At 43.2% G+C, this 14,755-nt stretch overlaps 1 protein-coding gene across 1 annotated transcript in view; it reads left to right on the top strand.

The window, feature by feature from the left end:
• The window catches only part of ANO2 (anoctamin 2), a 335,522-nt gene that overhangs the window by 110,662 nt on the left and 210,105 nt on the right, over nucleotides 1-14,755 (top strand). Inside the window, exons 7-9 of the mRNA XM_079140683.1 lie at nucleotides 1,302-1,357; nucleotides 2,339-2,380; nucleotides 10,112-10,176. Of these exons, the coding sequence (XP_078996809.1) occupies nucleotides 1,302-1,357; nucleotides 2,339-2,380; nucleotides 10,112-10,176 (163 nt within the window). The remainder of the gene's footprint in view (nucleotides 1-1,301; nucleotides 1,358-2,338; nucleotides 2,381-10,111; nucleotides 10,177-14,755) is intronic.

Raw genomic sequence — 14,755 nt, 5'->3', positions numbered from 1 at the left:
CTGTCTCTGAATAAAACCAAGAATGAAACAAGCAAGTAACAATGACATTATGTTGGGCAGAAGCTGGAATCAGAGGCACAAGACATTTATTCAGTATTATCTATTATGTGCAGGTAGTATGAGATACTGTAGGGATTCAAAACTGAATCTCTTGTGTAGTTTTCAAACTTTGCAATGTCAGGGCACCTTTACACTTTAAAAAATTATTGGGGAAACCCAAGGAACATTTATTTATGATTAAACTTTTATTGTGTTAGAAGTTAAAACAGAATTTTCTAAAGCACAAGACTACACATGCACACATTCCTTAAGCCATGGGTGGGTGGTATCCCTTGTGAGAGAATAAGAAAGGAAATAAGCAAACAGTGTCTTAGTACTGTTATAAAAATAGTTCTGACTTCATGACTACTGTTCTACTTCCCCTGACCTCAGGTATGTTATGGTCCAGGCAGACAGGTCAGTCACAGGCAGTAAATGAGTACTACCCTGTGAAGGAACAGGAACAGGAAGGTTCTAGAAATGTGAGCTCAGATAGGTGTGGAGGGAGACTCTGATATATCCTCTTTTTTTTTTGTTGTTGTTGTCAATAACCATAATACTACCTTTAATGACTGAGAATTCATAACATGTAAATTGAGAATAGATGTCATATTGAACAAGTACATTGATCCATGCTCATTTAAAAATAATTTCCTGAGATCATTAAAAAGATAATCCTACTTGGGTATCATGAATTCTTTTTGATTATTTTTTATTTGTTATAATTAATTATGCATGACAGTAGAATGCATTTTGACACATCATACATAAATGGAGTTTAACTTCTCATTCATCTGGTTGTACATGATGTAGAGTTACACAGGTCATGTAATCATATATGCACATAGGGTAATAATGTCTGATTCATTTGGTATATTCTCTTTTCATTGTAATTAGAGTTATCCTCATAACCACACCTCTGCTGTCTCTGAACATAGATTCCCAGCTGATGGTGTGGCTGTGGTGGTACTGGAGGAAGTTATTGGACTAGAATGAACTGAATCCTTGAGGACAGGAGGAATATGAAGTTTGAGATAGTGTATCTGATTTTATAACAACTTAATATTTGGGAAATGAAAAATATTGTTCTTACACTAAAAACTGAAGCTTGACAAAACTTCTAGGGTGGGAAGAATGTAGAAGAGAATGTAGTAACTTTTAGCTGGGAGGCAGGTGAAGGTTTAATATTCATTAAAAAAAAGTGGGGGAGGTAAGGTGAGAACTCCTGCCCCAGAGTTACTATTCTCATCTTTCTGCCGTAGGTATTAACTCCCTGATAGCAAATAATATCTACGAGGCTGCCTACCCGCTTCATGATGTGAGTACCACATTCATCTGCTCTCTCTCTAATCTTCCACAAGTTGAAAACCACAGGCCAGGTAGTGGGTGAATATCTGCAAGGCAGGAGAGGATCATGGCATTGAAACATCTTGGCTGCCTCTGTTCCACTAACGGCTGACAGTAATGCCCAGTATGTTTTTGTCCATGGTCTCGAACTGTCTCTCCCATTATGTCTCCAGGTGGAAAAGGAACTGGTTTTTGTTTGAACTTTCCATAACTCCTTGCCTTTTGTTTTGGTGAAAGTGTGAAAATACAAACTCAGCAAATAGAGGAGATATTGGTAGAGGTGGGTGAATGGCCATGAAAGGAGACTCAAAGGCCTGCCACTGGACTGTCACTGACTGCTCTTAGTGGGAATAATGTTATGAACATCCCATGATGTAGCACAATGATATTTTTGAAGACAATTCATGAGGAACTTGACTGGCCCTTGAACTAAATGCCTCTTGGTTTCACTGGCCACCTGATTGGTCATGTCTTTAGCATCTGTCATACAGTAAGGCCAATGTGAGACTATTGAGATATGGTCCCAAATGAGATGGTGAGGCAAGATGTTCTCAGATGGGCACCTTTTTCCTGACACCTTTGCTGTGGTGTATACAAAACTCAGTTCGGCCCATTGTGGACAGAGTGGGCATGTCATGCCCAGGTGGCTTTCACATGATGTGCTAACCCTTCCACAGGCAGTTGCCTTTGCTGTGAGTAGGTGCAGGCCCACCTCTAAAGCATATAGGGGGATCATCTTCATGTGAAACATTATCTGGGTAAACATTGCAAGTGTTGGTGACTAAGAAAGTGGAAGGTTGGCCCCTTACTGTGCCATATTTTCAAACTTCCCTAAATGGAAATGAAAGAAAGAGATGACATTAGAAAATGAAAAGAAGAAAACCTGTTCTCATTTGGCATCTGTTATTGATAATTCCATTGGCTTTATCTGGTGTCCCTTTTTCTCCTACAGGGTGAATATGATAGTCCAGGGGATGACATGAATGACAGAAAGGTAAGCCTGCTTTGTGCTGCGTGAGGGCCTCGGGCACGTAAAACTAGATGGGTAAGGAACTTCCCATAAGAGTCCTTGATGTTTTCTTTACCCATTTATCTATTTTTCAACAGTTTTTCCATAGCCACCTGCCTCCGGGCATTAGAAAATGTGAGGGACACTTCAGGGCACCGTGTGTGTTTATAGGGACACACCTGATAGTTAGTACCTGGGGACCAGAGATGCCAACATCCTGAAGTATATCCATCAGTTCTCCACTAGGCCCTCATCTTACTCTCCAATGACAATAGGTCACCAGTGGAGAAACAGTGATGGTCCAGATTCCTTTATTTATAGATATGGAAACCGAGACACAGACTGAGTACTTTGCCCAGGATCATACTGCCACACACAGCACAGAGGAGGCTCACAACACCATTGCCTCTGAAATACAGTGTCCCTGCCCAAAAGGCATGATTATCCATACCATTTTTGCTCCTTTTTATTGGGGGGGGGGGTTTGATCATCTTTATTTTTCTCATGCACTACGCAGGTTAGTGGAATATGCCCACTTCCCAATAACAGATGAGAAAGTGGAGGGAGGAGGCAGCTTATCAAGCTGCATATGCCAAGAATCTAGGAATCAGAGGTTACAGTTAGGAGACAGAGATGGCCCCTTCAGAGGGTCCTTCCAGTGGCAGTCACAGCTCCTGACCGTGCAGCACTCTCGCCAGACCTCCACCTAGATCTGTTTATTTTGTTTGCTGTTACACTGGGGTCATGGCTGTACCTCCTCCTCAGCCGTGGCCCAGCACTCTAAAGGATGATTCAGCCTCTTTAATGGGGACACATCTTTTCATGCCATCCTCCTGCCCAGCCTTCAGCAGAGTGAGTGAGCAGAGGAGGGTGGGTGCAGGTGGGAGGGCCGAGGAACTGAAGCTCAAGAAGTTTCCCTCCCCCAGCTCTGTTGTCTGGAAAATCATTCATCCCCCAAGTTGCCTTTTGAGCAGTCTTCTTTTTATCCTGCCTATTAGTCCCTGTTATGAAGTGTTAAGTATTAAAAACATAAAAGGTCTTTTCCAGAAATACTGCTGTGATTGCTTACACATGTCCCCTCTCTGCCTGCCCAGGGAATCTGCTGTAGTATTTCGATGTCTTAACCTCATCTGTTTTCTATCTGATGCTAATAGTCTCGGTGTTTAATTTCCTGAAAAGTCTCGCATCAGATTTAAAGGAAAAGGAGGAAGCATTTCTCTCCACATCTCACCTCTCTCACCCAACCATTTTCTGTCCTCCCACACTCAAATTTCATGTCTCTCCCCTTTAAATGGCAATCACCACCCACTGCCCACCTAAAAAATCTCCTGCTGGGTGATGGTGACCCCAGCCTGTCCAGGAACATTGCAGAGACCAGGAACACACAGTAACTCCTGGGAGAAATCAGACAGCCCTCTGTTATCTGCACTAGTGGACAGAAGTAAATTGTAAACTATCCAAAATATGTGTGTATTTGTCTTTGTAATGATGTTGTTATTAAAATGACAATAATATATTTTAACAAAACATTTTCCTTTTAGAAAACATTTTGCATAGGCTAATATAATGATGTTTGTACATGCCCCTATTTGGTAGAGTAGACTGGAGCTGAGAGGTAGCAAAGGAGCTGCCAGGATAGAGTTGCATCTTGGAAAATTCTCAAAGCTGATGTCAGAAGGATGCTCCTTGAACAAGTGAACTTTGAAAGTCAAGAGGACCTTTTCTTGTGGCTTTTCCTTGAGTTTGCTAGTGCTTCTACTTTGCTCAGGGCACAGTTCAGGAAGTGAGCTTTGTCATGATGGAGGTTGAGAGAAGCCGCAAGGGAGAAAGTGAGTTTTTTTCTGTTCATCTGAGTTGGGAAACTGATGCCAGCCAGGAAAGGGGACTGGTTGCAATGTTTATAAATTATTGTGAAGTAAGAATTAAAACCTTGGTGTCCAAATCCCAACCACTGTTCTTTAGTCCTGTGGATGTCAATATGGATAGTGCCCACAGTGTATCATAAGAAGAGCAAAACCTTCTGAACATGTATAGCATATTTGTTTGTTTTTATGGTATTACAATAGTCAAATGCTCTTTGAGATAGCTGCAGGAAGTATTTTGGTTAGGTACATGAGAAGGGTCTCTGCATTTGGAGGAGGAGGCTGTGCAGAAGCCTTGGGACTGGCAGTGTAGGATGGCCTCTCTGGGGACTTTAGGAACGATTTGCACTGGTATCCCAATCTTTCTACCCTGCCAGTGCCTGGATCTTTTCCTTCACTCTTTCCTTGCAATTTGTGGGGTCTCCCATGATTCTTCAAGGCCAAGTCTTCTTTCAGGCGAACTCTAGGCAAGCCTGGAGCCCTGGAGGCCCTTCCCCTCCACCTGCCTACTGAAAATGTGCAGACTCATGGCTCAGCTCCAGGGAGGGGCTGGAAGTCTCCCTCTCTCCTCCTGGAGGGTCATTAAGAAGAGGCTCCCTCCCTCTGGAGAAAAGGGGTTTTCTGCCTTCCTAGGAGCCAGAGCAGCAGGAGCGGGAGCACCTGGGTCAGGTGGATTCCTTCTGGCCTCCAGCATCTGCTTAGTTCTACATCTGCCTAAGCTGCCTAGCTTTCTGGAGGACCCCAGAGAAGTGACTTTTACCATCTTCTGAGGGCTGCCTTGCCTCTGAAGATTCTCTGTGACTTCCTTATCCACACATTGGAATGTGTGAGCTTCTAAAAATCCTTGGTTCTAGGTTTCTAGCCTTTGCATGTAGCAGTCTTCTCTAGTAGAGAAGTAACCCACTGAAAAGGGTGAGAAAAGAGTCAGCCCTGCATTTTAAGAGCCCACCTTTTAGACAAGCAGGTGTTTCTCTTGTTTCTAATATATATATATATATATATATATTTATTTTAGTTGTAGATGGACACAATATCTTTATTTTATTTAATTATTTTTATGTGGTGCTGAGGATCAAACCCAGTGCCTCACATGTGCTAGGCAAGTGCTGTAGGACTGAAACCACAACTTCAGCCCCAAGGGAGGTGGTTTTCTTCTGTGGGTCACTTGAGGATTAATTTGCCATGCTGCACACTTTGATTTTACTATATGGAGAGATTGATGTTAGTTGTCAAATGTTTAAACAGGTCACTGCAGGATCTGGGATTAGAATCCAAGTCTCTTTCATTTAGGCCCACTTTGTCCTCTCAAGGCTTCTGAGGTATCTACAGCTGATAATCTTTCTACCCATCTCACCCAAGATTCTCTTTCTCTCTCTCTATTACTGGAGACTGAGTTCAGTGGTATTTTACCACTGAGCTACATCCCTAGTTCTTTTATAGAATTTTTTGAGACAGGAGCTTGCTTAGTTGCTGAAGGTCTTGCTGTGTTGCCAAGGCTTCCTAGAACTTGTGATCCTCCTGCCTCAGCCTCCAGAGTTGCTGGGATTACAGGGGTGCACCGTTGTGCTGGCTCTAGTTACTTTTTGAGGAGCTTATGGCTGCAGAGGGGATTATGATTCCCAAACACCCTGTTGTTCTCTGTCATCATGTAAAGATTTTTCACACAGTTTTAACACCTGAGTTCCTTTATAGTCTTAAGAAATACTTAAGTCAATGACCCATTGTTAAATATGATCCCCCAGGGAACCAAACTTGCTGCTTGTATGCTTTGATCTGTCAGATGGGACAATCCCTGTGGGTCGTTGTTTCCTGCCATAAAGACTTGAGGTCAGACAGACATGCCTGGAATTACATCCGGGGCCTCTCCAATAAGGCACTCACTGGAAGGAGTTTCAGTGTCTTTTTTGATTTATTTGGAATATTGTCCAGTTGGTGAAGAGAGGACATAGTGTAGCATTAAGTAGATTTGCTAAGAGCTGTGCTAAAAAGTTATAGAACCTGCAAGTTAAAGGAACTGTTACAAGTTATGATGGTTGTCCCCTTGCACTTTAATCACACCATGCTATCCTCATGGGGCAAAGACTCCAGAGCATGCCTTTCTTCACCCTGATGGCTACTCTCTTCAGGGACTTTGGAGCCTGGAGTTTATCATGATCCACTTGGTCTTAATTATGTATGATTGAAAGTTCTTAGAGGTGGGGGAAGAGTCTGTAGCATTCTCCACCCACACTCTGCCTCCCTTGCAAGTGACAGAGGGTGTGTGGTCTGGCCTGGTCAGGACCACGAGAACAACCAGGTGTGACTGTTTCACCAGCTCCCTGATTTATGCTCTGTACACAGCTCTAGCTATCTTTCTCAGGGGCTGCCTAATGATTTCCTCCTCTGTATCCATCTAACCCTCCTGTATCAAGTCAAGTAATCTTGGCTCATTGTTGCTTACATCCATAGCTGCAGGTATAGCTTTGTGCTTAGTGGATACGGCATTGATCATAGGGACTTTGGAGGTTTCATAGAACAGGCCCAGAATCCAAGCTGGGGAAATTTCCAAGTTTTTGTCTCACTTTGGGCTGGAGCTGACTGGGTCATTCTTGTTTCTTGGAGCATTTTCAGGTTTTCCCTGCAGGGTAGTGGCAACTGGTCATACATAGGCTCAGGTATGGCTGGCCATGTGACTTGGGTAGGAGTTGCTCTGAAGGTAAGAAGTATGAGGCAGGCAGTGACATCCACAGTCCTCGAGGGGCTTTCTGCCCATTATCTCCTGATGTAAGCTAGCCTCCCTTTGGGCCACAAATGATGTCAATATGATGACAAGATGCTGGAGAAGCCAAGGTTTGCACAAGAGAGAGAAAATCAAAACCCAGGGCAGTAGAAGTACTGAAGATGGGGGAATGCTGATTTTAGTTCTTCAGGATAAATACCAAGGAGTAGGATAGCTGTGCTTCCCTTCCTAGTCTTTTGAGAATTCTCCATACTGCTTTCCAATTTGCAGTCCTACCAACCATGTTTGAGTGTACTCTTTTCCGCATATCCTTGCCAGCATTTATTATTATTTTTATATATATATATATATATATATATATTTTTTTTTTTTTTTTTTTTTTCTTTTTGGTGGGAGGTACTGGGGGATTGAACTCAGGGGCACTCAACCACTGAGCCACATCCCCAGCCCTATTTTGTATTTTATTTAGAGACAGGGTCTCACAGAGTTGCTTAGCGCCTCACTTTTGCTGAGGCTGACTTTGAACTCGTGATCCTCCTGTCTGAGTCTTCCAAGCTGCTGGGATTATAGGTGGGCACCACCGGGCCCGGCTGTATTCTTGATAATTACCAATCTTTTTTTTTTTTTTCTTTTTTTGCAATCCTGGGGATTGAACCCAGGCCTTGTGCTTGCAAGGCAAGCACTCTACCAACTGAGCTATCTCCCCAGCCCAATAATTACCATTCTAACTGGAGTGAGATGAAATTTCAATGTGGTTTTGATTTGCATTTCCTTAATTGCTAGGGATGTTGAATATTTTTTCATATATTTCTTGGCCATTTGTATTCCTTCTTTTGAGAGGTATCTGGTTTAGTTTCCATTTATTGACTGGGTTATTTTTGTTTGTTTGATGTTAGATTTTTTTGAGTTCTTTATATATTCTGGATATTAATCCTCTGTCACAGGAGCATCTGCAAAAGATCTTTTCCCATTCTGTAGGCTCTCTCTTCATACTCTTAATTGTTTCCTTTGCTGTGCAGAAACTTTTACATTTGATACTGTCCTACCTACCGATTCTTGATTTTATTTCTTGAGCTTTAGGGATCTTGTTAAAGAAGTTGATATCTGTGCCAATCTGCTGGTGTTGACTCTATTTTTTTCTAGCAGTTGCCAAGTTTCTGGTCTAATTCCTAGGTCCACTTTGAGTTGAATTTTGTGCAGATTGAAACTTTGGAATATATTCATTCTTCTATATTGGATGTTCAGTTTCCCAGCACCATTTGTTTAAATGGGTATCCTTTTTCCATTGTACATGTTTGGCACCTTTGTTGAGTATCAGATCAGCATACTATATGATACAGGCACATCGATGTTTATAGCAGGGCAATTCACAACAGTCAGGTTATGGAACCAGCCCAGGTGCCTGTCAGCAGATGAATGGGTAAAGAAAATGTGGTTTATATACACAATGGAGTTTTATTCAGTTCTCAAGAAGAATGAAGTTATGGCATTTGGAGTTTTCACAGAACAGGTCAGAGTCCAAGAAAATGGTAAATGGATGGAACTGGTTAACATCATGCTAAGTGAAATAAACCTGACTCCAAAAGTCAAGGGTCGAATGTTTTTTTCCTCATATGCAGAAGCTAGAACAAAATGGGAGGGGAAATGTTGGGAATCCCATGAAAATAGAAGAGAGATCCATACAGTAGAGGAAGGGGATAGAGGGGAAGGAGGAAAGGACAGGAAGATGGAAGAACTGAGGCATGAAATTGACCAAATTATACTATATACACATATGAATATATCACAGTGAACTTCACCTTTGTATACATCTGTAAAAGCTATGAATAAGTAAAAGAAAGACTACTGAATAAGTAAAAGAAAGAGGAAGGGAATCAGGAGGAGGGAAGAAGGAAGGGAAAGAGAAGATACTGAGAACTGAAGTGGAGCAAATTATAATCCATGCACATATGATCATGTCAGAATGAACCCAAATGTTATGTATAACTGTAATGCACTAATAAAATCATTTTTGAAAGATGGGGGGTTGGAGGAGACATACTGGTAACCATAAGAGTGGGTTAGGAGGTACTACCCTGGAATGAGCAGGATCAGTACCCATGAATTCAGATCTTCCTGTGTTATCTCACTCTTACTGTAAACCCTTTTGGTGTCTGAGTTTCCTCCTTTACAAATGTAACTGGAGTGTAGTTTGCCTCATCACAGTCTGTATGGTTTCTGGTTGCATTTTACAGTTTCTGGGAAATATTATGACAATAAAATTCTATAGCCATTAAGTAGAAGTGCCATTCTCATTTCAGTTTTTATATCTTATCTTTAAAAACTCTTAAAAGGATAACTTCCTGTAGGCTGGATACCTAAAATATCTGACTGAAGTAGGTTCTCCTTGACAGATTTCCTTGTGAATAAGAAAATGTCATGTGTAAGGAGCCTCAGGAACATAACAACATAGTAGCTGTATAGGTCTATCAATTCTAGACTTATTATTTTTCCAAGCACCAATTCAGCATGGATACCTAGATGAGGTCTAGTGGTCTGTTACTGAATTATTTATCTACCTAGAACATTCCCCAATTTTCTTCTGGTCTCAGCTCAAGTGTTAACTCCTCAGAGAGGCCTGCCTTAGCCATCCTACCTAAAATAGCACCCTCCCCCTCCTTCACATACCCCCTTATCTTGATTTATTTCTTACTGTATTTATAAATCTTATATGTTGTATATTTATATTTCTTTATGCACACCAGGTGTAAGTTCCTTGATGCAGGGACTTTGGTTTACTGCCCTATCTAGGGCCTAGCATGTAGGAAATGTTCAATGACTCCTTGTCAAATGAGTGAATAATAAATTCCAGGGCTCATTTTGCTGGACTAGACAAGATCAGGGAATAAAGAAGGAAAGTTTATATTTATTAAGTACAGGACAGATCCTGAGTGTGATAAAGGTAACCTCTATTATTTGGATAAGAAGGAGACATTTCTCTAGTCTTCTCTCTTTGAACATCTCCCTTGTGGATGGTTCATGAGCCTTTTCACAGATGGGTTTTGGGGATAAAATTTTGACTTGCTAGGATGAACAAAATAAGAGCAACAGTTACCCATCTTTACCCCTAATTTGTCTCCCTATTTTTCTTTCTAGCTGCTATATCAGGAATGGGCACGCTATGGAGTGTTTTATAAGTTTCAGCCTATTGACCTCATCAGGTAAGTTGTGTAAGGAGACTTTTGGTCAGATGTTCAAGATGAAAATCCTGAAAGATAGTTTGTCAACCCCTTAAGTCCCTGGCAGTCTATTGTTCAAATGGAGGGAGTCTGCTTTTCTAGGGTTTATGATCCTCTTCTCTGTGTCTCATGGGTAGGAAATGGAGTCTGTGTGCAGCACAAGATACTATTGATTGACATCTCATGACTTCCATCTTGAGATTCTCAGCATTGTTTTCTCTCTTTCCTTACCTCCTCTTTGGGAATGGAATAACTGTCTCTCTTTTCCTTAAACTTGTCTTAGAAAATTACCTGGTGAAGCTGAACCTTGGGTGATGCCAAGTGGCCACAGTGTTGTCTAGGGAAGGAAAGATCTGGCAGATCGATGAAGAATAAGCTGCCTGGTTAGACAGGAAATGTATCCTTTTTATAATTTCTCTACAAGGAAGGAAAGACTGGGTTCTGAAATCCCCCCCTTCAGTGCTTCCCTGGAATGAGGTCCTATTTCTGGCACCTTGGAAATTGCCTCAGCTTCTCTTGCATGTTGATAAAAGTTCCTTTGAACGAGCTTACTAGAATGACATAGGATCACCTATTCTAAAATGGTCCTGATGACCATAAATTGGGAGGCTAAATTGAGAAAACTATGAGGTAGCTTGGTGAACCTGCTAATTTGGAAAAGATGGCAGACTGAACTTGCAGGAGGAGGCCTCATGATTGACATAGTGTCCTCTCTGCCACATAATCACTTGTGGCTATTTTAATCATCTAATTAGTCAGTCTGCAAATACAGAGAGAATTCCTGGCTGATTGCCCTGGTCTGGAATTGTGAGAGGGCAGCCTCCAGGAGGCTTGAGTCCAGGGGGAGGAATTCCAACTTCTTCTTGGATGAAGAAAGCAGCACTGGGGCCAGAGTTTGGGCAGGCTCCCCTCCTACGCTACGATGTGGTGGCCCTCCCAGGCAACTGGGAAAAAGCAGGTGTTTGTTTCAGCTGAAGACCTTTAATGCAGTGTTTGGGTCTGGGAGGAGGATGTGGGGTGTCTGTGACTGAGGCTCCTCACCCAGCAGGTCTGTTCCCTGGCTGCCTTTTTGCTACATGGGCCACCTAGACTGTTTTGGGGCCACACCAAGGCTGCTTCCTTCATTCTTGGTGGGCTTTGATCTATTCTTCTGGATCTCAAGGGGCCACCCACCTCTGTCACCTGTTTTGTACACTACCCATTCCTTTTTTAAAGATATGAATAAAAAATAAAAATTATCTCTACTAGAGGGCTCTATTTTTCCCCCAGAGACTTCAGGTGACTTGCCTGCCAACTAAATGGGAAATGGTTCCAGTATGCACTCAGTTTTGGCCACCAAAGCAGCCTCACCTGCAAGGGAAGAAATGACCTTAGAGTAGAGCTCTGTTCTGAGGCCTGGTAGAGTTTGGGAGCTCAGATCTGTCTAGACAGGGGGCTGGAGTGGATCTGGAGGATGTCCACAGTGCCTCATAGATCAGATGCTCAGGGTGCTCACAGAGCTCCTGGGGCAAGGCCAGTGGCTTGCTGGGGTAGGAGGGGAAGGCAGAGCCTGAATGGGCAGGAAACAAGGGCTGGACACTGGGTAGTGTGTACGGGGGTAGGCAGTGGGGCAGGTTGTTGTGGTCCACCCAGTGGCATAGAGAGCTCTATGACCTCAAGGAGCTAGTGAAACGAGAAGTGGTGGAAGTAGGGATGGTGTGAGGGAGAGGGAAGGAGCAGGGGCTATAGGGACATAGCAGGGCAAGCTGAGATAGGTAAGTCACCAGCAGGTGCCCAGAGAGCTCATAAGTAAAGGGAAAACAGGCAGCGCACGTGGGGAACAGCTCCGTGGGGAACAGCTCCAGATGGAATTCGTCATTTTCCTCTCACCCCCCAAATGGCCCCTTCTTGCCTTTTCTGATTCTGTGAAGCCCTCTTCTTTCTCCTCTTCATCATCTCGGTGGCCTCAGGACCTCAGTGATTCCCTTTCTTTTTCTTCCCACTCCCTAATCTGATTCCAAGTATTTTAGGTGCACTATGTCTTTCTCCTGTCTCTTCTCCTTTCCTGCCACCACCTGCAAGGACCCACTCAGCCCATAGAACCCAGCCTGAAGCTCCTCCTCTGAGCCACCAGGAACTCCTCACTGTGTCCATTTTGCTCAATTGCTAATTACTAATGTGAATTGTGCCTCATACAGAATTGCATTCATGTGGTCTGCATTGAAAGATGGACAGAAGTAGGGGAATCTTAGACAAGTTGAATATGATAATTCACGCATATGCCTGGCCAAGGCATTTCCCACTCATTTCCTGAGGCATTCTGTTCCTCAGTTTAGCACTGAGATTGTGTTTCTTCTCTGGAGACCTAGTGCTCCTCCCCATGCCAGTTGCTTGGCACATTCTAAAACTCTTGCACGAGCACTTGAGAGCTCTGGGGGGGGTAGGTCTGTTTGCATGTTCTTAACCCCAGCACTAGCTGTCCTTTGACTTCTGCAGGCTTTAAATTCTAACCTTGGGCTTTGGGACTTCTTTTCTGGATGATGAAAGTCAACTGAAGGGAGGCAAGATGCCCTTCCCTGCATCCCTCACCCCTGCCTTTTCTGGCTGCACCATCATTCCTGCCCAGCAGGCTGCACTATGAGACTGCTGATGAGTCTCTCCCAGCCCAGTGGGGCTCTCCAGCCTGGATCCTACCTTTTCTCTGAAAACCCTGGGGCCTGTAGACCTTGACCCAGTGTGTGTGTGTGTGTGTGTGTGTGTGTGTGTGTGTGTGTGTGTGGGTGAGAGAGAGCGAGAGAGAGAGAGAGAGAGAGAGAGAGAGAGAGAGAGAGATAGAGAGATGCCTGGGAACCCAGAAGATCCCTCTGGGGACTTTTAACCTATAGCTCTTGTGCCCTGGAAGAAACAGTTTGTAAATATATTATGGGGAAATGAAGCCTGAGATGGAGTGAAATGGCTCTTCCAGTCCCTCGGGGAGGAAAGATAGTCTTCATAGCTACAAGAGTGGTTATCTGCCTGGTTAATGCTGTGAGAGCCAGAAGAGAGATAGCCTTTATTTTCTGGGGGAACTTGGGGGACTCAAGGACTTTGGGTTTGTACAAGTCTGATTTAAATACTACTCAGGGCCATGACTTATCTTTTCACTAAAATTGTCTGCTCAAATACTGATTTTCTTAGCTTAGAGATTTTAGTATGATGAGGCAAAATAATAGACTTTATCTTCTGAGTTTGACTTAGCTCCTGACTATAGTTTGATGAAACTGATGTGTAAAACTCTTTTATTTATTTTTTTTTTAATTTTTAAGCAACTGCCACTGTGACAGGTAAGAAAGAGTAGGTTCTAGAGTCTGTTAGGCTTATGGAATCTCAACCTGTTGACTTTGGAGAATTCACCAAGGGGTAATGCGGAGGGAACATTCACTCTACCCAGCTGGGATTATAGTCTGGAGTGGGTATTGGCCCTTATTCATTCCCACCTTTAGGGATGACCGAGGTTTTCTGCAGTTAAAATAAGGCTCCAGGAATGAAGCCCATCCATGTTGTATTCCTGCATTTCTTTTAGAAATGTCCCACGTTGAGGTCTTGGATTATGGAGCAACTTCCATGTGATATCTATGGAGGGATCATTTCAAGAGACTTTGGGTAGCCTCATGCACCCATCTCATTACAGGTCTCACTGTCTTAGAATTCCAACCCTCACCAGCTTTGCTGTGGAGAGCCTGCCAGAACCCTGGCCCCATGGGAATTGGCTTTCCCTTCTCCTATTGCCAGACACAGGTCATTGTCCTTGCCAGGGTTCTCCAAGATTGCCTTCATCAGGCTGTGTGATTTGATCCATTGCTCCTGGTCTCTCAGTTCATGTCCACCCTCCTGAAAGGTGACCCATCCAAATCTCTCCAAGAGGGAGTCAGGGGAGGCTACATTTTTTCTCAGGAGGTTTCCTGATAGTCTTTCTTAGGACTTCCAGCTGGTTTGGGGGATGGAGTATAGAGAGAAAAATGTTGATTGAGCAATGATTAATTATTTCCTGAGCCCTGCTTCCTTCTCCTTGATCCTTCCTTGGGATTTGGAAAGGTAATTCAGCTCAATGCAATACACATATACTGATACATACAATGAGAAAAGACCTTTTGTCAGCAATGTGGGGAGGTACACAAATAGTTAAGGTGGTCTTTGGTTTTTAAGATCTAGAAGTTATGTAGGGAGACAGATATGGGCAAGACCAGATGAAGCGAGGGCCATAAGGACTGTAATAATGGACAGGTGTCCATGGAATAACAGATGAAGAGTAATTGGTACTAGCAGAATAGGGGAAGACTTCCTGGCAGAGGTGTCACTTGATTCAGAAATGTCTCTTTGTAGGACTGAAGTCAAAGAATGTGCCTTAATTGCCAGTGTGAAATGCCCTTTACCTGGATTTATTGTTTAGCCTAACATAGAGGGCAAAACATCACATAGACTCCAAACCAGATCCAACTTTGCTGTTGATTGGGAGTGGTTAGCTCAGGTATTTGACTTGCAGGTTCCTTTTGTAAGAATTCTGTGCCTTCATGTCCCATGCTCTGTCCTGTGAACTAGTAGG

Source organism: Sciurus vulgaris (genome assembly GCF_902686455.1).
Source record: "Sciurus vulgaris genome assembly, chromosome: 5".
Lineage (NCBI taxonomy): Eukaryota > Metazoa > Chordata > Mammalia > Rodentia > Sciuridae > Sciurus > Sciurus vulgaris.
The sequence above is the reverse complement of the archived record's forward strand: the minus strand, read 5'-3'. Positions and strand labels throughout refer to the sequence as shown.